This window comes from Heterocephalus glaber, unplaced genomic scaffold (assembly GCF_053883595.1).
Source record: "Heterocephalus glaber isolate CG9 unplaced genomic scaffold, H.glaber_assembly_v1.0 deba00001504, whole genome shotgun sequence".
NCBI classification, from domain to species: Eukaryota; Metazoa; Chordata; class Mammalia; order Rodentia; family Bathyergidae; genus Heterocephalus; species Heterocephalus glaber.
In genome coordinates this window covers 7047866-7074209 of record NW_028258324.1, presented here as the reverse complement: position 1 = coordinate 7074209, position 26344 = coordinate 7047866, and the positions used below count along the sequence as shown (strand labels likewise).

At 34.7% G+C, this 26344-nt stretch overlaps 1 protein-coding gene across 22 annotated transcripts in view; it reads right to left on the bottom strand.

The window, feature by feature from the left end:
- Nek11 (NIMA related kinase 11) overlaps positions 1–26344 on the bottom strand; it is a 328322-nt gene that overhangs the window by 196777 nt on the left and 105201 nt on the right. For 19 of the 22 annotated variants that reach the window (XR_015441122.1, XR_015441120.1, XR_015441118.1 and 16 more), the window contains 5 exons: positions 21822–21886; positions 20744–20870; positions 5371–5520; positions 5181–5259; positions 376–461 (listed from right to left, as the gene is read on the bottom strand). Coding sequence is in view for 15 of the 22 variants with exons in the window: in XM_087186939.1 (XP_087043065.1) it covers positions 376–461; positions 5181–5259; positions 5371–5520; positions 20744–20870; positions 21822–21886 (507 nt within the window). In the remaining 7 variants the exon portion in view is untranslated. The remainder of the gene's footprint in view (positions 1–375; positions 462–5180; positions 5260–5370; positions 5521–20743; positions 20871–21821; positions 21887–26344) is intronic. The other 3 variants (XM_087186942.1, XM_087186943.1, XM_087186940.1) reach the window with 2 other exon arrangements.

Here is a 26344-nt window from a genome sequence, read left to right as displayed (position 1 = left end):
ATATTCTTCCAGTTCACACTAAACAAACAACATATGAAAGCCATTTATGCTTATTACCATGGAGAGATCATTAACATAAATATTAGTATATTATATTGTTTGCAATATTAATTTCTCTATGCACTTAGGAGGCAACTGTAGAGCTATCCTGCAGCTCTGCAAGCATGTAGTGGTTTAAACTTTTATGACTGGAATTTGCTACCACCTGGGGCAACAGCTTTGGAACTTGTTCCTGAAGCACCTTAATTTCTTGGCAACACTTAAGTGAATTCTAGGAAGTGCCATGTAGTCAGCTTAGCCCTAATAGATTTTTAAAGATAAACACACTTAACATTTATGCTGGGTGGGCTTTTTAAAAATAAAGCAATTACTTACATGGCATTAATTATATAAGCAGCTTCCTTCTGACAATCCAACTTCTTGTCTTTCATAGTCATTTCCGAATATTTATGTATCAAGTGCTGGGGGAAAAAAAAAACCTTAAAGGCTCTTCTTTAGCAATGAAAGGGCATAAAACTACCATGTGCCTTCTCTCTGATTTGGAGGATTACTGACCATGGGAGGGAGCTTGAAAACAAAGCTCATGGTAACTACTGTTCCCTTTGAATGGTTCACATAAAATTTCATGGAAGCTTATGGAAGAAGATCTTGCAGGGTCAGGCTGCTGTCTACCTCTTCAACGTCACCTTACCCTGTCACTCCTGGCCTCCCCCACACACAGGCCTCCTCCAGCTCCAAGCACACACAAGCCTTTCCCATGGCAGCCTTTGATGGACAAGATACAAGCTCCTCTGGCCACGACTAGGCTGAGGCAAAGGGAATATCCACCTTGGGTACAGGAGGCCACCAAAAACTCAGCCTCTGAGATGAGTAATATTTTAATATACTATTTTGTTAAAAATCAAAATTAAAGGGCAACCCACTTTCCGGTCCCCCTCTGTCTCTATTAGACAGAAGCAATCTTTCTCTCGATAAATTTTTCTTACTCTTAAAAATCAAAATTAATGCAAAAAGCTATAAAGAATACAATATCAAAGGTTTAAATAAATATCCAAACACGAACTTGCACAACTCTATTTACTCTACTCTAATGCCAGGCCCTGTTGGATTATTTTCTTAAAGTTTAAGTGTTTTGCTTGTTGCCAGGGATTATTAGGATTAATTTGGATTATTTTTTTAAAGAAAAAGAGTCAACTTTTAATTATAACTGACCAAACTTCATCCAGGAATGTCTTTGAACAATGGAGGCAAAAAACACGACAAAATTCTCCTACTGAAGACACCAAGAGTTCTCGTTGGCCCCGGTGCTCCTGAGGCCCAGACCAAGGGCAGAAGTTCCCCGAGGCCAGCTCTGCTCCCCTCACATCTCTCATCATTGCAAGGATGGCTGGGGACAGCGAGGAGCCTATCCCCTCCTCCTGTCTCGCCGCAGCTCTGAGGAAGTCACTGCTCGGCGAACCTCTCCTGCCTCACTTCCTGTCCTAAGGTGACCGGAGACCATCTGGCCACAGTCTGGAAACCCAGCAATGGGGCACAGTACCCCTGTGCCCCCTGGCCTTCAGCCACGGCACCGCTTCAGTCTGCTCGGCCAGTTGCTTTTGGTGCCCTGGCAGGGATTAAATAAAAGGTGGTGAAGAACTGAAATGCCCTAAGGTCTCCACAATGCAAGTCACATAGCAGAAGTAAAAGAACGGCACTAAGGATGGGAGGCCCGGCGGTCAGAAGACGCGCTCGAACTCTGTCATTAATTTGAATTTTTAAGCTATTGCCTTAAAACGTTATTTATCTTGATTATGAGCTTTTGGTGTTAAGTTTTCCCCAGGGCAAGTGCCTCTCACTTGTCTCATCCGACTCTTGGCGGATCCCCTAGGACTTCCTGCCCCTCTTTGTTTTTTGCTTTCTGTACATTCATGGCTGCTTCAGAGTATTTTTTGATCCCAACAGCTAGCACCAATATCTCTCTCAGAGGACTATCCATGTGATGCAGAAGCACAGAGGGCAAGCTGGAAAGAACTCAGGACTTCAGCTGGCCTCTCTGTATTGTCCTGCTTCCCAGGACTTCTCAGCTTCCCCTGGCAGCAGGTCTTTGCATAAGAACCTTCCCTTCTCTGTCTGCTTCCAGGGAACACCAGTTAACCCAGGCCCTTCATACCTGGTGCCATGTTCTGTTACTTAAACACTCTTTCTGTTGCTTCTTGTAGGCTCACTGATGTTGAACTGGCACCTATTTCTTCTCTAACTAACCCCCCACCCCCTTTTTTATAGTGTCCTACTTACTTTCTCCCTACTGTTTGAGATTATTTGTTTGCCTATTGGTCATTAGGTTTTTTCACTAGCTGTCAAACTTCAGAACAGGAACCATGCCTGTACCTTTCATTCTGGTCTTCCAAGTGTCAGCACAGAGCTCAGCACTCAATAGTGACCACACATCTCCATCATCTGCTTTCTTTGCATTTACACCTCGGCTCCCTGACGAAAGACATTCGAGTTTTGGAAGGTGGATGACTGCTCTGTGGTTTCTATTAAAGTTACTATAAAAGATATTCAAGCTTCCTCTGTTTTTATCACAGTAGCTCTGTAGTATAATTTCAGATCAGGGATTGTGATGCCCCTGCCTTGCCTTTGTTGCCCAGAATTGTTTTGGTTATTCTAGGTCTCTTCTGGTTCCTAATGAATTTTAGCAATGTTTTCTTCAGTTCTGTGAGGTATGCTACTGGTATTTTGATTGGGATTACATTAAATCTGTGTAATAATTTTGGGAATATGGCCATTTTTACTCTGCTAGTTCCTCCAACTCACAAGCAATCTTTCCATGGATAAAGATATCTTTCCATGGATAAAGATATCTTCTTTTTTTTAAGATATCTTCTGATATCCTCTTTAATCTCCTTTTTTAGAGTACTGTAGTTTTCAATGTAAAGATCTTTTACTTCCTTTGTTAGATTGATTCCTAAGTATTTCATTTTTTTTCAATACTATTGTGAAAGTCATGGTTTCCCTAATTTCTCTCTCAGTAAGTTTGTTATTTGTGTCCAGGAATGCTATTGATTTTTGAGTGTAGACCAGAGGATCAATGGAACAGAACAGAAGATGCAGAAACAGCTCCAAACACACTCAGCCACCTTATCTTTGACAAAGGGGCCAAGTACTTTCACTGGAAGAAAGATAGCCTCTTTCATAAATGGTGATGGGAAAATTGGCTTTCCACATGCAGAAGGCTAAAACTAGATCCATGTCTCTCACCATGCACTAAACTAAAATAAAAATGAATTAAAGATCTAAATATTAAAACAGAAACACTAAATATACTTGAAGAGAGAATAGGTGGAACTCTTGAAGACTTAGGTGTAGGCAAAGACTTTATGAACAAAACCTCAGTTGCACAGGAAATATTGCAAAGAATCAACAACTGGGATTTCATCTTATTAAAAAGCTTCTGCACAGACCCAATCCAAAAATGGGCATCTGAGATGAATACACACTTCTCAGATGAACAACTACCAACAGTAAATATTTGAAAAGATATTCAACATCACTGGTCATTTGAGAGATGTAAATTAAAACAATGATGAGATTCCATCTCACTCCAGAAAGAACGGCTATTATCAAGAAATCAACCAGTAAAAAATGCTGACAGGGATGTGAGAAATAAAGGAACCCATCTCCATTGTTGGTGGGAGCAGACATAGATTGGTGTAACCACTGTAGAAATCAGTGTGGAGAGTTCTCAAAAAACTAGGACTAGAGGTTCCATTTGACTCAGCTATTCCCTTCTTGGTATCTTCCCAAAAGAATTAAAAGCATCATACCACAGTGATATATGCACACCCATGTTTATAGCAGCACAGTTTTTAACAGCTAAATCTGGAAACAACACAAATGCCCATCAACCAATGAATGGATAAAGAAAATGTGGGGGGTTTTATACAATGAAGTACTAGTCCATCATAAAGAAGCATAAACTTGAAACATTTATAGCTAAATGGATGCAACTAGAGACCATACTCTTAAGTGAAATAAATTGGACACACACATGTAAATATCACATTGTTTCTCTGGTGTGAGAAACTGAAAGTGTAAATAAGGACCAAAATGTATAATAGATACTGTGAAACAGGAAGAAAATGTTCAAATGGGAAAGGGAACAAGGGAGGAGGGAGAGGGAAAAAGAGAGAAAAGAAAAAAAAGAGAAAAGAAAGATAAAATGGAAACAAAGATCTTGTAAATAAGAAGGGGAAGAGGAGTAGAAAGGAGGGGAGGGGAATGGAAAAAAATAAGAATCAAGATATATCATGTACAGGTACAAATTCCATACGATGAATGTGATCATTAAGTATATTGAAACTGTACCATTAAACTTAATTAATTATTTTTAAAAACTTACTCTGCAGTTCCTATTAAATCAGAGGAAAGTGAGCTAGGTGTTGTGGGGCACAGCTTCAATCTCAATAATCTGGGAGACTGAGGCAGGATGATTGCAAATTCAAGCCTAATCTGGACAACTGAGTAAGACTCTGTCTCAAAATAAAAGGACTGGGGATTAGCTCAGTGTTAAGGCTCTGCTTTTAATCCCCAGAGCCAAAAAATAAAAAATAAAAATAATCAGAGGAAACTTGCTTGAGGGATTAGTATTGCAAAAGCTTGGGAAGTTAAAAAAGAAAAGAAGAGAAAAGAAAAGAAAAGAAAGGAAAAGAGACCCTCACAGAGGCTTTTTTCTTACCTCCTGAGGCAGATCCTCCATATTAAATTTTCAACTCCACAGAAAAACAAAATAAACTCAATGAATAAAACATTAAATATTGAATTATATAATAAAGAAGTGGAATAATAAATGCTCAATGAAAATTCAAGATTTTAGTGTTACTATTAGTACACTGCCATACTAGCAGTGATGTATTTCCAACGTACTGAGGTATGCCCACCAACAAGCCATAAGGCTGGATATGGAGTTTAGGGAGGAAATCAGAGCCCTAAGGTCCCATTTCTGGTGGCACTAGGGAAGCAGAATTTCTATACCGTCTTCTGCAAAGAGACTGTCATGACTTAATGTTTCTCTTAGCTTCTTGTTAATCTTGTTCCTCTTTTCTTTTTGACTGATTCTTAATATTTCAGCAGCATATCCTCAAGTCATAAAATAAATGCTAATACCCTTTCCCTAGTAGTCTTTTAATTTTAAATACCTGTAGTTGTTCATCAATGTAAGGAATTTTTAAAATTTCTATGGCAGATGGTCTCAACGAAGGACTCTTGTGCAACATGCTGTAATGTTCAAAAAGAAAATTATTTTTCAAATGAACTAAAACATAATCGCATTTAAAAGTAATAACATAATTTAAAATTATTTCTGGGACAACAGATTTGTTTCCAAACCTTTCCATGATGGTGTTTAGTTCTCTTGGATATCTCTCAGGGAGTGAAGGTGTATTGCCTTCAACAATTTTTAAAACAATGGACAAGAAACTGGAGCCAGTGAATGCATGATTCATACAACACATCTCATACAAAATGCATGCCAATGACCTGAAGACAAAAATCAAAGAATATAAATAAGGAACAAATGTATGATTTTAAATTTGCTCATCATATGAAACCTCAGAGGTATGGGGGCATTGGCTGTGAGGCACTAATGTACATACATTTCAGTTGTTTGTTTGAAAGTTGCAGTTTCATAGCGGTGTTTTTCCCCATTTAAATGCATATTTATCAAAACAAACACCCATTTTATAAAGTGAAGGACTAAAGCACAAAGGTAAAACTGAATGGTTGCTTTTTTCTGAAGAGGAAAAAGTAAACCAACAGAGGCCAGGGATTTAGCACAGTGGTTCTGCCACCTTCCTTGCAAGCACAAGGTCCCAAGCTCGATCCCTGGAAGCAAAAAATAATAATAATAATAAAATAAAAATTAAAAAATTAAAAACCTAACAGTTAACAAGATGCCAGCACATAGTAAGAATTCTAAAAATCTGATCAATGTGGTAAGAAATGTTTAAATTATCTTCTATGCAAGAAAAATAAAATGTAGCTAAATATTGTCTTCCTAAGGCAATTTTTAATACTATGTATGCAAAGTACAACTTTAATTTATCACCCTAACCTTCACTGTGTTTTGCATCTATGCATTTTGAAAAGGAAACTGGAATTCTTTACTAGTTTTCTGAATATAATCCATTTGCAAGTAGTATGGGAGAGCAGCTACTTTCAGCCCATATTAAAATGTATAATTCTCCCTTGGGGAGTATGAAACAGAATATTAAAGTCCAGATCAAGCCAATGCTGATTTGGATTAACCACGCAAATCAGTAACCTCTATCCCAGCAGAGCAGCCTCTTCAATTGCTCTATCTTATAAAGAAAACTAACAAGTAAATTCCTCCCTGAATCTAGTATTAAGACTATGTTTTTTCTAAATGATAGATTCTTTTTAACCTTATGGGTATTATGAATTATGTAGCTGGACAGGTTTTGCTTTAACGTATTAGTTGCTTAAAAGACTAGAAATAAATTTATGTAACTTTTAACACTAAATCATGGAAGGACATAAGTAAAAAAAACTATTTATAAGAATATTACAATTTATTTTGCAGTTGTTCATGAAAATGTGCATGTATTAAACAATTCTGGATATATATATCAAGAATTTTCCATCCCAGTAAATAATAACACTAAAAAAATTTTTAAAATTCTTTTCTTGGTACATTTTAGGTATACAATACATTTACATTTCTCATTGGGAACTTGTACCTTTACATTATGCACCTTGGTTCTTATTTTTTCCCCATTCCCAGCCCTCCCTTCACCCCCTCCACCTTTCCCTATTTACAAAGACTTTGTTTCCATTTTTTCCACTTCTCATAATTTTTCTTTTCCCTTCTTTCCTTTTCCCTGGCCCTCCCACTTCCCCTACCCCTTTGGACCTTTTCTTCCTACTTCGCATTATCAATTATTTATTCTAATTGTTGGTACATTTTAGGTATACAATATATTGACATTCATCTTCGGAAATTTGCACCTTTACATAATCTCTCTTGGTTCTTATTTTTCACCCTTGCCCAGCCCTCCCTTCAACCCCTCCAGTCCTCCCTATTGACAAAGATTTTGTTCCTCTTTTTTCATTGTCTCATATTAATCCCATTCCCTTCTATCCTTTCCCCTACCCCTCCCACTTCCCCTTCCCCTTTGCCCCTTTTCTTCCTATTTCACATTATCTATTATACATTTTAACACTAAAAATTTTTAAGTGATTGGTACTTTACATTTTTTAAAATTTTCATATATATCTCAACAGAAACTCATAACTTCCCAGTGAACAAAAGTCAATATCATATTTTCCCCATTTCATAGATAAGGAAATTGGCTCAGACTAATTAAACAACTTGGCCAAGGTCACACAGGGAGTGAATGATAGAAGTGACTCTTGGGTTGAGACATTTTCCTTTCCAAGTCCCATATTATTTTAATTAGAAAGAAGCAGAATGTTAGGAGAAATCACATGGCACCAACTAGAACACCAAGATCATTGTAAAGAGTATTAATTATGAAAATTATTTGAAGCTCAATACATTTTGCATCTGTCTGTAAGACTATTGTATCTGATGCAGCAACATGTACTTAGATTTTATTCCCAGAAAAAAATTTCCTTTGAATAAAGATGAAATAATAACATTTTTAGACAACACAGTTCATTGTGAAAACACTACAAAATCACCATAGGGAGTTCTAATAAAGAAAAATGATTCCAGGCAGAAACAAAGGATACAAGAAATAAAGAGTGCCAAAAAGAATAATTTTGTGAATGTGAATGTATAAAAATTGATATTAACTTTATAAAATAATATTAAAAATATCTTTTGTGGTTAAAAAATTGTGTAGAATAAAATTTATGGCAAAAATAATGCAAAAGACATAAGTGAGTTAAAGTATTTTAAAGTCCTTGCATTACTGAAAAAGTGGTTAAAATAATAATTTTTACTAGACAGTAATAAATCAAGGGTTCATGTTATAGTTTTTATGGTTTTTATCAAATGAATGGTACAACAATATACAACTGACTATAACAAGCTGGTAGAGAAAAAAATCAAATTACAAAGATTTAAATCAAGAAAAGGAAGATAAAGAGAAAAATGAACAGAATAAGTGAGACATATAGAAAGCAAATAAAATAATGAATAAAAGTACAAATATAATCACATTAAATATAAAGGAGCAATGCTCTAAAAGACTAAGATTATCAGGCTAAAAAAATATAAACTGCTCACAAAATAAACCTTAAATATAAGAGCACAAGAAAGCTGAGAAAAAGATGTATCATACAAACACTTCCGGAAAAACTGCTAGTGTAGCTACACTAGTATCAGACAAAGTAGATTTTAAGGCAAGAATCCCTACTGAGATTAAGATGATGGACTTGATAGAGAAATAAGCATCAGAAACACATAACAATTCTAAATCTGAATACACCAAATAAAACTGTGTGTATGAAGCAAAAGCTGACAGAATGAAAAGGAAAAATAAGTTCTCAATCACAGTGATTCACAGTCACACATATTTCAATAGGTTACAGAACAAGTAGACAAAAAAAGTAATTAGGATAGAGAAAATCTATACAACACAAATACTGAAATTGACAAATTGGCATAAATGCACCAAATAATGGAAAAATTAAAATTATTTTCAAGGACACACGGAACATTTATCAAAACTGACCATACTAGGAGTCAAACAAGCCTCAATAGGTTTCCCAGATCAAAATCTTGAGAGCATATTCTCTGACCACTCTGAACCTAAACTAGACATAGGACAAAGAGCTACTCAGAGAGAAAAAGTACATAATGGAAAAAAACTACAAAACCTCAATCATTTGGAAATTAGGGGTATACATCTAAGTAATCCTTAGCTTAAACAAAAATCATTAAAATTTGAGTGGTGGAGGGTGAGGTACTAGGGAATGAACCGAGAGCCTTTGCCCTGAGTTATATCCCCAGTCTTTTTATTTTTTATTTGGAGACAGGGTCTTATGATGATGCATACCTGTAATAACAGTTGTTTGGAAGGCTGAGGCAGGAGGGTTGTAGGTTTGAGGGCAGCGTAGAAAATATTTTTAACTGAAAGCTATTTAAGGTGTAAAATATCAACACTTATTGAGTGTAGGTAATGCAAATTCAAATAAAAATGAAAGTATTAAGTGCATATATTAAAAGAGAAAAAAGGTTAAAATCTGTGATGAAAGTAAACTTAGAAAAAAATAACAAATCACATTAAAGAAAGTGTAAAGAAATTTTTTAAAAGAGCAGAAATTAATGAAGCAAAAATTTAATAAAAATAGAATTAGCAAAGACTAAGCAAATTTAATAGACCTCTAGTAAGACTTATCAAAAGAATGAGAAGAAAAAACACAATAAATAATGGAACTGGAAAAAGGCATGACACTATAGACTTCACAGATATTAGAAGACATTAGGCCAGCACTATAAACATTTTTTCCTTCAGTAAATTTGACAATTTAGGTGCAATGAATAGTCTTTAAAAGATGGAACTTACCAAATTGACACAGGAAAATATAGAAAGTCTAAATAGTCCCTTATTTATTAAACAGACTAGCCATTATTTAACATTATAAAATTGAAATGTTTTCCACAAAAAAACTCTAGATGCAGATGGATTTACTAGCAAATTCTTCCAAACATTTAAAAAATAAATTACACCAGTCTTATAAAATCTCTGCATTTTGTAAACCAGAAAAACATTAATAATAAAATATAATAAATATCTTAAAGGAAAGAAAAATTAGGTGAATTTCTTCATGAATGTAAATTCAAAATCTCAAAACACACATATGCACATATATATTAGCAAGTAGAATATGGTGACATGCTAAAACTACTACATTATGACCAAGTAAATTTTATTTCAGCAACACAAGGTTAACTTAACATTTCAAAATCGATTAATAAAATATACTTCATTAGAGGAAAAAAGAGAGAAATATACTATTATTTTGATAAATATGGAGAAAAGCATTTCATAATATTATAGACCCAAGGCAATAACAATCAAAATCCTAGTGGACTTTTTTAAAGGAACTGTCAGGCTGATTATAAATTTACATGGAAATGCTACCAAATGTCAAGTTCTATTATGAAATTATATAACTTATGTAAATGTGATATTGCAGAAAGTAAAAAAGACCAATGGAACAAAATATAACTGTTCTTGAAAATAGAATTACACAAATTTAAATCACTTGATTAATGCAAAGATAAGCTCTACTGCATAGTAGTGGAAACATGGTCTTTTTATCAAATTATGCTGGGTCAACTGAATATCAATATGAAAGCAATGTATTTGGATTTCTGTTTCATATCATACACTCAAAAAAACCAAAACACCAGTTATACATTAATCTAACTGGGAGAAATAAATCATAAAACCTTTAAATAAAAACAGGAGAATATCTTCATGTAGGCAAAGATTCCTTGAGGCACAAAAGGCATTAACAATAAAATTATGAACTTCTTTTTTTATTATTATTTTATTTTTGGTACTGGGGATCAATCTCAGGTCCTTGCGCTTGGGCAGCAAGCGGCGAAACCACTGAGCTAAATCCCCAGCCCCTAAAATTATGAACTTCTATTCACGAAAAGATGTTATTAGGAAAATCAAAAGGAAAACCCAAAGATGAAAATATTTGTGATTTAAATATCTATCAAAGATTGGCTATCAGTATATGTAAAAATTTAATCAACTAATTAATTAAATTCCAATAATCATTCAGAACAGAAGCTATTCCAATGGAAAAAATGAACAAGAAATTTGAACAGATACTAAATAGTAAAAAAAAAAAATCACTCAGTATTATTAGCCAGCAGAGAAATAAAATTTAAAACCACAGTATAGTAATTACACATACTCCTCAAAATGGTTAAAATAAAAACAGACATAAAATAAAGTTACTATGTGTTATATTATGAAAATTTTTTCTTAGAAATAAGAGAAGTTGTATATTACTGGTAAAAGATAATCATCAGACTGAACTTAATATTTTTGCCTATGTTCAGAATGAATAAAATATTTGTGTTAATGAACTACCCATTATACTAACTTATTTCCTCAGAAGAGAGTCTACAATTCAAACCTCAAAATTTTCTTCTTATACTAATAGCATAGTAGAGGTGCAGAAGAGTATAAAGATTTGCTAGTTACAAACTCTCATTTTATTAATGAGAAAAACCAAAGATCACAGAGAAGAGGTAACTTGCACAGAAAAACTTCGTGTTACATCACTTCATATTTGGCATTAGTTCTCATTCAATATTTCTCTTTTAAAATAACTTTAAAGTTACACTGACCACACTTTGTTATATAATCCAATGTACTTGTAATCTGAACACTAAAAGAAAATAATAATCAAACTCACAGGTCCAAGTGATAGAGGCTAATAAGCACTTTGCACCCACACTCTTCTGAAGATTCATTCTCAGCCCTCATAGGTTTAGAGTCACCCTAAGGACTTGAATTTGAAGCAAAAAAAAAAAAAAAAGCCATACAACCTCTCCTGGCTCTGACAGGTCTGAAAGATTGGGTGGGAGTAACAATCCCTGAACCAGGACATTTTGAGCTATCTTGGAAGCAGACTATTAGATTGCCTCCACCAATAACACAAATGTTAACAACAACAATAATGAAGACAATAGCTGAAATTTTAATAGTATTTACTGTGAGGTAGACCCTGTTGCATATATACCTTATACTGTATAGTTTAACTCATTGAATCATCTTCACAATCTTAATGACATAGGAACTATTATTATCATTTCCCTTTCTCAGATAAGGAAATGGTAAAATTAAGTAAAATTAGACACATCGTTCAGGGTTGGATATTGAGTAGGGGGTGGAGCTAAGACTGTAACTCAGGCTAGCTAGAGGTAGAGACATAGACTATATATCATCTTGCTTTGAATGCTGTGCTAATCAAAGCACTACAGGTCACTCAGGCTCTTGAGTTGAAAATCATGGCAGAGTCATTCAAGCTGGGCTTGACTTCCCAAACTTACTTCAGTTCCTGTATGGAACCATAATTCACCTTTAATGACCACTGGGGCCTTAGACAATAAGCAATCAGGGCAACAGATCATGGCAAATACAGGGTGAACAATGAGATGCTCTGTAGGAGAACAAAAAGACAAGTTTGGCTCTGTTTTTTCTATCGTTTGGAAGAAAAAGGGGTTGGGGTCTATTAATGGTGAATTGATCACAAAATCAAACCCTACTTTGAAGGAATTATACATCTACCTGAGCCACATTTGATAAATTTATTAAGGTTATAAAAAGATGTGTAATTACTTGGTTAAATAGGCTATGGCAAAATTAGATCTTGAGGTTGATTTAACCAAAGAACCTTGATAAGACTATTTTCTTTAAAATTCTCTCAACTATACTGCAAGAATGCTGCTTTTCATTCACCAGTTTTACTTTCATCTACTGATATTTGATTGTATCTGAGCACATGGAGGGGACTTCATCAGCCAGTCACTGTAGATAGAGATTTGCTATGGTCCCAATGCACTTGCTAGGTGCTAGTAAATGAAATATGAGACAGTTTGATTACAGAAATTCCCCCTGACACTCAGCATGACAGATTTTTTATTATCCAGGTAAACATTTTAAAGGCTATCTGATAGATGTATTTTTTATTCTGGTAACTATATTCATATGTACTTCTGCTTTTATGTTCTCCTATTTCCAACCACACATTTCTATGTAGGAATCACTATATCCCCTCAAACTCCTAACTTCCATCCTTTTGAAGAATTTTTTCTTATTTGACTGCCAGTTTTTAAATCAGACTGAACAAAAGCATTGAGGGTTAGTGGTAGGTTAGGGAAAGCTGAAAGAAAAAAAGTGAAAAGTGCAGTTTACATAGAAGTCTGTGGTTTGCATTCCTTTCTTTTCCAGGAAAGCAGCCACTGTAAAGAAGTAAGCAAATAAATTTCTGAGGGAATGACTGTAAGCAGTGAAAGGGAAAGCTGAGGTCAGGCGTGGTGTAGCAAATTATACTTGGATTCCATAAACTTGCCATCTGTCCCAGTTGACCAGAACTACTGAGAGGATTTCTGAAGCACAGGTTGATAATGAATTACAAATGTGTCTCAGACTTCATCTTGTCTCAGTGTAGCTAAACATACCCTTTAAAATATGCCCAGACCCTTAAAACAGAAGCCTACCCTATAGCAATGCATGACTCTGGCTTGCTAGGATGTTTCATTGATCTTCTAGATAATATTTTTATGTAATTGAGAAGCACTTTGATATATTCATTAAGAAAAGAATATGCATAATTTAAACAGTTGAATATATAAATATAAGTTGAATACAAGAGTATTACATTTTGCTTTAGTATGTATTAGTCTAAATAAAAGTCTGTATTTAGCTGCTTATCTAACACTTAAGACTCAATATTATAAAGAAAGTGTTTCAACAAAGCTAAGTAGTAAGGCATCTCCCTGAACCTCGAAATACAAGTGGGTGAGAACAAACTGCATGCTACATGACCTGCCCAATATCAGTATCAGTGTTAAGATGAGGCAGAGGGAAACAATGACATGGTTGAAGGACCAGAGAACAGGAGAACCTCAAAATAGCCAAAACAGGAACTCACCAAAATCACAGCAGACCAGCTTAAGAATAGCAACTAAAACCAATAGGGGCTCTGCTCATCCCAAAGCAAGGTGAATGGAAGAGTAAAGATAAGCCCTAAAGCGGCAGCAATGGAATAGCTCGAAGCTATCCAATAGAAAGGTCTATTGGAAAATGTTCTCTAAGTCTGCAAATATTATCCACCTGCCACATGGGACTATTGAGCACTCAAAATGTGGCAAATGTGACTAAGGAACTGAATTTTTAAAGGAATATTTAAAAGGAAAAGTGGATTCATTCATTTCACCATACCATCCCAATAGACTATCATGTTTTAGGGAAGACCTATAACATTATAGATAAAACAAGGTTTGGACAAATTTTATCCTGCTCATATCAATTCTTTCTACCCATTTTTATCTATAATTGAGCCTTATAATGTTTGGGAGAAGATAATATCCTTTCCCACCTCTCACTGTAGTCCCAAAAGGGAAGGGGAAGTGGGAGGTGTAGGGGAAAAGAAAGAAGGGAATGGAATTAATATGAGAAAATGAAAAAAAGGAAACAAAGTCTTTGTAAATAGGTAGGGATGGAGAGGTTGAAGGGAGGGCAGGGGAAGGGGGAAAAATAAGAACCAAGACAGTATGCAAAGGTGCATATTTCTAGTGATGAATGTCATTATATTGTACACCTAAAATGTACCAATAAAAGGATATACAAAAAAAAAAGAAGAATTTAGCCAATGAAGAACAAGACTAATACCACAGAGAGAGAGAGAGATGAGGACAGAAGTAAGTACCATAGGATGCAGTGGAGAAAGAGGCTAAATGGGAAAGACTGGGGTGTTAATTTATCTATTCTTAAGGTAACAATAAGAATTCTATACAAACCATAAAGTTTGGGAAAGGACCATGGACTGTGCTCGGAATTGGGGAGGGGTGGTAATTGGCAATGGAAACAATAATCAAGGCATCCTTCCTTCCCAACTCTATTCACTCAGATGCTCCATTAAAGATGGATATGGCAAGAGTCTCCACTCCTCATGTGGTATAAACTGCTTCACACTTGGAGCAAATGGCTATGTTTAAACCACTCTAATCATTTCATAGAACTTCTAGAGGCTCTTTTAAAATGGAAAAAGCATCAGAAATAGAATTGCAGGTAACAGAAGGTCTGCCTGTCTTTCTTCTTTAGCTTGCTCCACCCTTCCCTCTCCTATCTGTTTTCTGTATCTCAGTCTGTCATCATTGTGAGACTGACTCCCCTGGTAGATTGATTACTCTTTGCGCTTACTCCCTTCCTGTCCTTACTGATATTGGAATTGGCCTGTGTCTTGCTTCAGCCAGGGTAATACGGGCAACCTGTGAAGAATTTTACATCTGAGTGGAAGCTTTAAACACAGTGCACAGTTTGGCAGAGACTCACTTTTTTTTCTCTAACATTAGATTGGCCCCTTTTCTTCTGTGAGCACAAGCTGTGTTCTGCAAAAACTCTAGAGCAGAGCAGAACTGCAACTTTGAACAGAGATTCATTTAACCTGCAGTCCTCAGGGAAGGTGAAAAAAATAAATGTTTTACACAGCTGAGCTCTTTGTTATTGCAGCAAAGCTGACTAATACACCACTCCCTTACACACCAGACTGTAGCAGTTTCTCATCCCCAAAGATAAACTCATACTCCTTAGCATGGTTTACATGGGTCACTTACCATTTGAACCCAACTAACCCTCAGTCAAATCTATCACCACTTTCCTTCTTGCCACATATTTTTACCTCCAGTTAAGCAGAAGACATTGAGCTTTCTCATGAGTATACATCCTTACATACAGCATACCAAGGGCCTTCAAGAGTCAGAGGAGGCCCAGGTCATTTGCAACTGTTTTTAAATTCCCAGTATATTTTTAGAAAATGCTCAAAATCATCTTATGTTGAGATTTTCTTTACACTAAGAAGTAATTCTTGCTTGTGTTCAAATGTAAAGGTGGGCCATAGAAAAATGACAGACACCTCACCCTTAAGGCATTCAGTACCTCTAAGCCTGAGGCTACTCTTCACCCTTTAGAATCTGAGAAAAAAATTTCCAAGACAACTTTTAAGCCTTGACCACCAGGTACTGAGGGTGGAGTTTTTAGGCGAGCCATAATTAAAACCTCCAGGAGGCTATATCCATCCTTAGGTAAGTTCAGGTTCCTCAAAGACAACATCCCTTGCAGGAAGTAAATGACAAATATGGGACTACCTGTGTTCATGTGTCTTTTTCTTTCAGTGATAAGACAGATTAAATGAGACCTATGAAAGTTCAGATGACCCTGATATGTACATTGAGGTCTTTAGAGGACTTTCTCAGATCTATGGACTAGTTTAAATGAAGAATTACAAAAATAAGTTTCAAAATGTGTGATATAATTGAAAATTTTAAATAAATTAAATTTAATAAATAATATTAAATAACGCCTTTAACATATACCTCCTCATTTGGGAATAACTTCAAACATGTAAATTTGAGGGCCTCTATGGTGAGAAGGTCTGAGGCAAATGGTTCCTCTGGCCAGCCACAGGTGCTCCCTCTTCCCCCAGTGACACCTTCCACCTTTGATAATTGACACTGGATCCTTCTACCTGAACTGCATTTTGTTAAATTCTTCTCCAATCTTTATCATTTTGACCAGCATCACCCACTCTGAGAATGTAACTGGTGCTCTGCATTCCCACCCCGGTAGTCAATCATTCCCTCCTTTATACTCCAGAGCCTTCTATTGCACAATGACAACACAGAAAAAATTTTTATATACCTGACAATTCTTTGAGAATAGAGACTAGAATTTACATGTCTTAATATCCTTCTTTCCAGAGAAAGACATCATAAATGCCACCCCGGGGCTGGGCGGGGATAAAGCTAAAGGTGTTAGATATCCTAGTAAACTGGCTTCTAGAGGAGCAGAGGCAATGTGCTGTCATTGAAGATTGAGTTAAAAAGAGATGGGGATAATGGTCTTGTGAGCTAGTATAAACTGACTCCCATATATTGAAATTTATGAATAATGGAGAGATGAGACTGGACTTAGCTACCTGTCCAGGGTTGGGCTAAGTTGGGTTGGGTGGAGATTGGGTTGCTATGGGGAGAAAGTAAAAGTTGGGGTTGCAGGAGGAACAAAGGGCATTCTCCAAGGAACATGGAAAATTGGACTCAGCTGAGGTCCAGGTTTGGCTGCTTCTCAACTCCTGCTTGCTTACCTAAGGAGAGCCCTGCTCCCATTACCACTGCCACATAACAAAATACCCCAAAGCTTAGTACCTTAAAATAACAACAAGTAATTTTGATCATGAATCTATTTGTTCAGACATTAATGGGGAAGCTTTGAATTCCCTCTTTACAGAATCTGCTGGAGAGGCTCATGGGATGACTCCCTCCTATGGCTGACCAGTTAGTGCTGGTTCTAGTCGGAAGCTCAGCTGGGCTGAAGATCAAAGGTCCTAGTCTCTCTCAATGAATACCACTTCACATTGGCCTCTGAGTGTGCTACTCTGGCTTCCTCACAACATGATAGCTGGGTCCCAAGGACAATAATCTCAGGGAAACCAAGCAAGAGCTGTGTCACCTCTTATGATCTAGATTCACAAGTCCTATAGCATCAATTTTGTTATTATCACAGGCTATACCCAAATTAAGGACGAAAGAACACATCTCACCTTTCAAAAAGAGAAGCATCAACATCATATTCAACAAGAACATGTGAAAAGTGATACATTGTGATGTCCATCTTTGGAAAACACAATCTGCCACATGCTTCTGATGAACATGGGAGGATTTTACCTTCTGCTCCCTTCCAAAGAAGCCTCTCTTCTCAGAAAACCAGGCCTTGTCCAGGCTCTAATAGCCATATGCTTTCCTTGCCTGAGATGTTCCTTCTATAAAATGCCTAAGAGTTTTACTGGGAAGATGCATCCCAATTTGACCTCCTGTGGAATGACTGGTCTCAATTAAGGGTGGTAAGCCTTAAATTTAATTTTTACAATGAAGCAACTTACAATGAAGTGTGTTAACTGGAACTGGGTGTGATTTTAACAGAGACAGACAGCTTAACAGAGAGAATAAGAAAAGAGACAAATGAAAGGAAACCCTGCTGAAACCATGCAGGACGTGACCAGCACTGCACTCTGAGAAACAATATCAGAGGCTTCATAATACAGGAGAAACAGATTTTAATAAAATAGCCCAGGCAAGCCACTAAATTAATAAATAAGAAAATAAGCTTCAGGGAAGGGGGATACAGTAGAGGATGAGGAGAGCAGAAGTGTCTACAGTTGCTACCACATATTATCTAAAATGTCCAGATCTCAACATTTGTGAGACGTGAAAAGTAACAGGAAAGTTTGACTCATAAACTGGAAAAAAGCAGACAAGAGATATTATCTGAGTGGCTCCAGATATTAGATTTAGCAAAGATTTGAAAGCAACCATTATAAATATGTTCAAAGAACCAAAGAAACAAAACACTTTTTAAAGTATGATAAAAGTATCACATCAAATAGAGAATAAATAAAAGGAGAAACTACATTAAAAGAATCAAATGGAAAGTTTGGAGATAAAAATACAGTCATGGAAAATTTAAAAATTGTATGTTCTAAATCTTCATAGTTTAAATCAATTAAAGATCTGGAATGATAACCCGACTCATATTTATATTTCTCCTGTGAATTGAAGCAGATTTAGCAATTGCTTATATAAATCAGCTGTGTCCAAAGCATTGCCCTTTGGTGAACCTATTTATCCTAACTTTCCAAATAACTGTTTATAAACTTTTGTAACCTAACCCATTTTTAAGAGACTTCTTGTACTTGAATCCTGTAAGTAACTGAAGCCAGAAAGGTTTAAGGGATTGCAGAATGAAGATAAGGTTACATATGAGCAAACTTTAGCAGATGAAAATATAATTAGTATTATACCAGTTCTTCTTTAAGCATTATAAATATCTTCAGCCATTACAATTAAAGCAAAACACCTGTCAATTATTCATAAATGTTTCCAATCCTAAGAAAATATTCCTGAATAAACAGGAAAATACAGAGACAAGTTATCATCCTCACTCAATTTAATTTTTCCAGGACTGTCTCCCTAAGATTACTTATAGCACTTATGTATCTGTCATTATAAATAATAGCTCTCTGTTGTTAGGTGGTAGAAATTTCATTAACAGATAAGCCCATTTTGATTTAGATACATGCAAGGTAATTATCAAAATCATAATAAGGTGGTTGTTTGGGATCAGGATGATGATGAATCCTCGGCTTGTATTGGATGAATGGTTAATAATCATGGCAATGAGAATTGGTCTAAAGCTTGCATTTTTATATTTGAGAAGCTTTAGCTGCTTTAAGTTTTGCCTGAGTCAGAAATTTTCCTAACTGTAAAATATTATAGCAATATTGCCTGATGTCCCCTTAATGCTTCATGCAATAGTGGGACCAATTTTAAAAAAGAAGTATGTAGCACTGGCACAATAGATGCAAAGATTATGCTCTACTCTTTCTCTGTGGGTTCTGTTGCCTCCTAGGAGACATTCCTTTGATCCTGCCAGCTGATGCAGATGCTTTATCAAATGGAACCAGGTATGCTGGTATGTGTAACTCCAAAAATTTAAATGAGGACACAATATAACATCTTGCAGTTACCATCTTAAACCATGAAGACATTACATATTTGGATCTATTTTAAATATCCCTAATAACTTTTTAAATTGTGAAGAGAGATGTAGGTATGTAACAGAAATTCAATCCAAAGCCCAACACTGATGTCCTCAAACTGGAGAAAGGAGCCACATATGAGCAAGATTTTTCATAAAGGCAAAGAATCCTATCATTTTTGTATTTATACTCCAAGGGCTACTGTACCACATTGGGATAACACTAAATGCCAAATGAAGCCAAATATAAAGAGCCTCATTCCTTTGAATATTCCTTTGTGGTTTTGAATTTTTAGTTTATGTTCAGTTTGGCTTTCTTTTTTACTTTTTTGCGGGGAGGGATAAGGAAAATAATAGGTGAATTAGAAAAGACCTACAGGGCAGAAATGAGCTAACAAGGAAAAAATCCATTGAAGAAGCTAGAAACAAATACCACAAAACTGAACTGAAGGGACAAGATTCATGGGGTACTGCTACAACCCAACCTAATCCCGACAGTGTTCTCTCCCACTTGGGAGCCACTCAAATAAGAACAGAAGCAATGGCCCTTATAAAAATCCCAAGCCATATCCTCTGTTGTGGTTCACTCATCCCTAATCAGAAAAAAGATAATTTTCTACTTTATCTTCTGTAGAAAATTGAAGTGGGCATGTCTTTCACACTGCTCATCTTTGAAAGCTTAGAACTACTTATGTTGATTTGCATACAATAATTATTTACTTAATTAACAAGCTCTCAGCTAGGCTGTCCTTTCAACCCTTAACAAGCTGAAAATTGTTCTTCAAAGAAAAGAAATATTCCCCAAATAGAGTCCATTGCTCACAAAAGGACTAATTGAGCGCCATTTTCTACATGGCTTTTGCAGTAAGATTTAAATTGGTTCCATGACAGGATGGAAAAATTCATTTGATACAAGAGATGGAGAAACTGAGGAATCTCAAATGTATTTATCACTGAAAACCCAGAAATTTTAAATTTAAGTTATACCTAAAGTCAACCTCTTTAGTAAAATTCTTAAAAATAACAAGAAAAAATTGCAGAAAAGCTATATATTCCCCCACACCTGGGCATTAGCCTTAAAATAAAGCACAGTATTTAGAGTTACAAATGCTTTATTTCATAAGTTAACAGAAACATATCAAAATTTAATGCTCCTGGCACATTAGTAACTTTTCCCTGTGGCTCAGGAACTCAAAATCCAAACCAACCAATTAATCTATAAATACAGAGAATTTTTGAAATGATTTAATGGAATACAGCAAGTTCCAAATCCAAAAGGCCTTCTTTTACTCTGATCCAAAAGGACTCAAATATCAAGAGGATAAAGAGAATGGATGTAGTAGGTAAACGAGTTGAAGAAGAAAATAAATAGTTCTTTCAAGGCAGAAGAGGAAGAAGCTCCCAAGTGGTCCCACCCACTGCCCACTCACCAAATATCTGATTTTGTGTTGTAGCCTTGGTGTTTAAGAGCCTCAGGACTCATATAATGGGGAGTTCCAGTTAAAGTTGTGGCCAGGTCACAGGATCCCAATAGCAGTCGAGAAACTCCAAAATCCCCTTGAAATAATAATTAATCTTTGTGAATACTTTTAAATAAAAAATTCAGCACTGGAAATTAACAAGTGAAAAAGTGTCTAATTTGATTATTTCATTATATGTCATAATGCAATGCAACATATCATTTTAAAGGTCAGGAAAAGGGATTCTTTAAATTACACGATGCTTTTAAAGACATAAGCTTTATTTTAAAAAAAAGACTGAACCAGGGTAGGGAATTTTATATACAATTTAAAATTCTTTACTTCTACAGTGATAGTGAACTATATAACTTGATATAAAAAGCTATTTCAAGTCTGAATAACAGCAAAATAGAGTGATTCTGAAAGGGCTGAATTTTATCTGATGGGGAAGATTTTTTCTTAATTTGAGATAAAATAAAGGTTTAAAGAAAAGACCTGAAACTATTCAAGAGCATAACTAAAACAAGGTGAATCCATTGAGTTCTCTATTCCTGCCTAATTAGTTGTATGTTTTAATTCCTTCACAGCCTAAGAACATCTACATGATGCTTAGACAATCCAGTAACTACATGAGTGGAAGTACAGTTCCGAAGAACCAAAAGCTAATAAAGCCATTATACCAACATTTTAATTATCTACAAGAAATGCTTATTGCTTGTAATTTTAAAAAGTGAGAAACTTACAGTAATTAATCAAACCAGTAAAAACAAAAACAAAAATAACCTAACCATTTGCAAAGTGCCTAGTATGGAACAGCAACTCAAAGCATATTTGTTAATCAAGCAAGTATATTATAAATGTTTTATACCTCAATTTATATCAGATAATCAGAAAGAAGACAACTGGGTTTTGTTGGGCCCATCCAGATAAGAACAAAAATTTGAAAATTTAAAAAAATTATTACTCCAACATATCCATGTATCATGTACTTCAACTTGATATACATCTATCCTGTGTTTTTGGAGTATACATTTTTTAAAAATCTTACCAATTTTAAGTAGATTATTTTTCAGAAATATATTTTTTGATTTCAAGTCTCGATGAAGTATCCTCCTATAAAAGGCAAAAAATGGATATATAGTTTCATGCAAGTCATAAAATTTTTAAATCCAAATTTAAATAATATACCATATAAGGTTATATGTGAAGTGGTTCCTATGGACATAGCTTTCAATATTTAAAAACTACAGTCATAAATATTTTTTAGTTTCCCTGAGAAAATAAGACCTTTTTTTAAATAAAGGTTTTAAAAAGAAGAGAATATATAGTTGGGAGGAAGGGGATATGCTTTAACTGTTCTAATAGGGTAGATTATATTGTGTTTTTGTAACTTGACTTTTATAGTACTATATCTAATAACCATGCCCTCATTTGATAGAAAAATTATCATAAAGTTTTCTGTTATTACACAAATGTTTAGGATTTGTATATTTGTGAAAATAATATAATGGTGATGTGTAATAGGTAACATTTATTGAGTCTTGCTAAACCTGTAATATAAATTATGTCAGTTAAGACTTTCATTTCAGGAATTATGGAAAACTAGATTATATAAAAATCTCTGGCTAAAATTTTAAAAAACTAAAAATGTTGAATAAAGTATATTAAGATCTTTACATACACATAGCTAGCTCATAATAAAATAAAATAAATCCCTTGGGTATTATATAAAAAGAAACTGAAAATCAGTACAGCCCTAGTAACTAATCTGTACTCTGTAGTCTATGGGGCTGGCTTTAATGGCCACACAAAAACAAAAGTTCAAACCTTGAGCTCAGGTAGGACTCAGGTAGAGGCAGAACTAATATATGTACATAAAATTATGAACCTACATGTGGTCCATACTTTAAGTGAAAGGATAACTTAGGAAATATTCTCTCACAAATAAAGAAAATGACAAGGAAGTTTATCTGTGTAAGTCAGAACTCTGAGTGGGAAAAAAAGTCTCCTTTCATGTTTTATAACCATGTCTCTCTACTCACAGTTGAGATTAAAATATGCAGTAGCTGTATGGTTTCAGAAATCAAATAAATTAACATAAAAATTGGTACTCAGTTGCTAATAGTTTCTTGGGGCACTGGACAGGAGAAAATGTAAACTAAGAATCAGCAGATAATAGACAATAAGATTAGACCCTTGAGTATTTCATACAATCAAATAAGATGAATAAAATAAAAATATTTTAAATAATTAAAATCATAAAGAACATAATAGAAAACATGAGAAAGAAATACCAGAAAAAGTGATGCTGATTTAAGAAAGTATCAAATAGAACTTCTAGGGAGAAAAATGAGATTATTGAAATTAGAAAGTCAAGATTAGGTTGTGCTCCTTGCTATTTACCCAATGGAGTTAAATACTTTTGTCCACACAAAAGGCTGTACAACAAAGTTCCTAGCTGCTTTATTCATAATTGCCAAAAGTTGGAAGTAGCCAAGATGATCTTCAGTAGGTGAATGGTTAAATAAATCTGTGGTACATTGCACAATGGAATATATCATTAAATGGTACAAAGAAATGAGTTATCAAACTATGAAAAGGCATGGAGGAAATTGAAATGCATACTATTAATGAAAAGAAGCCAGCTCAGTCTTAAAAGTCTACATGCTGTATAATTCCAACAATATGACAGTCAGAAAAAGGTAAAACTATGGAGACAGTAAAAAAAGATTGGTAGTTTACAGAGGTTGGAGGAAATATGGATTGGTGTAGTACAGAGGAGTTTTAGGGTCAAGAAACCACTCTGTATACTACTATAATGATGGATATAATTATACATTTTTTTCAAACCCAAGAATGTACCTCACCTCAGTGGACCCTAATGAAAACCACGGACTTTGGTTGACAGCAATGTGTAAATGTAGACTCACCACTTATAATAAATGTAGTGCTCTGCTAGAGAATGTGGGGACGTGATGCATGCAGGGGTGGGGTGCATATCAGAAAGATCTACTCAGTTTTTCCATGAGACAAAAAGTGCTCTTAAAATTAAAATCTATTTTTAAAATTTAAACAGAGTTTTTGGTATATTCACAAATCTTGGAAGACAAAAGTTGGATTTTAAGGTCTATGAAGGTGGAAGTCTTGATAAAAAACAAAACAAAACAACACAAAACACCTAAAGTCTTCAGCAAAAAGCCCTTAAGGGCTACTCAAAAATCACGGCAAATTAGAAATAGAACAACCTTCAAAAATCCTAAAATATAGCTTTAAAGTTCCTCAGTCTCCAACTGGATCACATTGATCTGCCTCTACCATAACAACCAGTCATAGAAAAGACAGTATTATCCACTATGTCTGAAAATTTCACATATATTATTCAGTATTAGTATAATGTTTAGAAAAAAACAGCTGACACAGTGGAGAATTACACCAGAGAACTAGATTTTATATACAATTTTTAAAGAAATAAATAGAAATTTTAAAACTGAAACAAATATAATTTTATTAAAATGAGCTCAGTAGATATGTTTAAAAGTAGATTAAAGAAGAGAGAATTTAGAAGCTATAATGGTTAATGAAGAATTTTGACTAAAGTACAAAAAGAAAAGGTTAAAAATATAGAAAAGAGTATGAGAGATATCTGAAATACCATTTTAAATTCCCAATGTATGTATAAATGTCAACATCTGGTCTGTATTATCTTTTCCTCTTTTATACAGATTTTTGCTCACAGTGGCTGCTCAATAAATGTATGTTGGTTTTAAAACACTAACCTTGGCACAAAAAAAAGAATCAACCAATGAGTCACAGAAGAAATCAAGTTAGAAATTTAAAAATTTCTGGAAGTTAATTACAATGCCTGTAAAACTCACTGAAACTTCTGGGACACTACAAAAGCAGTCCTAAGAGGGAAGTTCACTGCAAACAATGCTCAATTTAGGGAGAAAGCTCAAATAAATAACTTTATGAGGAATATAAGATACTTGAGAAACAACAAAAATCCAGGTTCAAATCAAAATTAAGTGGGGAATTATAAAAATTAGAGCAATAATCAATTAAATTGATACAAAAAAATACAAAGAATCAAAGAATCAATGAATCAAAGAGCTGGTCCTTTGAAAGAATAAACACAACAGATAAGCCCTTAGCCAAATTTACCAAGAGAGATAAAAGATTCACATCAATGCAATTAGAATGAAAAAGGTGAAATAACAACTCTGTTGAAATCCAGGATATAGTTGAAAAATTGTATTCCAATACATTGGCAAATTTTGAAAATATGGACAGATTCCAGACTAATAAAAATTATGAAAGCTCACCCAACAAGATACAAAAATACTGAAAACCCCAATAATAAGCAATGAAATTCAGACAGTAATAAAGAATCTATCAACTAAAAAAAAAATCCCAAGACCTGGTGGATTCACTGCTGAATTCTCCAAAATCTTTTAGGATACTATATCACCAATATTCCTCAAGATTTTCAAACAAATTGAATAGGATGTAGTGATTCCAAATTAATTTATGGAAGTCAGCATCACTCTGATTCCAAAATCAGATGAACACCCAACTAGAAAAGAAAACTACAGTCCAATCTTTCTTGCCATCTGCCTCACTCACAGAGTAGGGTCCCGAGTTTGATCCCTGGCAACAAAAGAAAAAAATGAATTGAAGATCTAAACATTAAAACAGAAACATTAAACCTACTGGAAGATACAATAGGTAAAATACTTGAAGTCATAGGTATAGGAAATAATTTTCTAAACAGAACCACAATTGCACAAGAAATGACAGCAAGAATCAACAAATGTGATTACATCCAATTAAAAAGCTTCTATACAATGAAGGAATCAATTACTGAAGTGAAGAAATAACCTACAGAATAGGAAAACATCCTTGCAAACTATTCCTCAGACAGAGGACTAATATTGAGAATATATAAAGAACTCAAAAAACTTAGACCAACTAATATAAAGACCCAGCCAAGAAATGGGCAAATGAAATGAATAGGCACTTCACAAAGGAAGAAGTACAAATGGCCAACAAATATATGAAAAAATGTTCAACATCTCTGGCCATTAAAGAAGTACAAATTAAAATAATGATAAGATTTCATCTTACACCAGAAAGAATGGCAATCAATCATCAAAAAATGAAAGAATAACAAATGCTGGTGAGGCTGCAGTGAAAAAGGAACCACTTACATTGTTGGTTGGAATGTAAACTAATGCAACAGTTATGGAAATCAGTATAGGGATTTCTCTGAGAACTAAAATTCCATATGATCCAGCTATTCCTCTTCTAGGTATCTTCCCCCAAAGAGATTAAGACATCATACTACAGTGATACATGCATATCCATGTTGATATCAGCATAATTCAGAATAGCTAAATCCTGAAAGCAGCCAGTATACCCATCAACAGATGATTGACAAAGAAAATGTGGTATCTATACAAAATGGAATACTATTAGCTATAAAGAAGGACAAATTCAAAACATTTGTAGGAAAACGGATATACTTGGAAAATATAATGGTGACTGAAAGAAATTAGGCACATAAGCTTACTA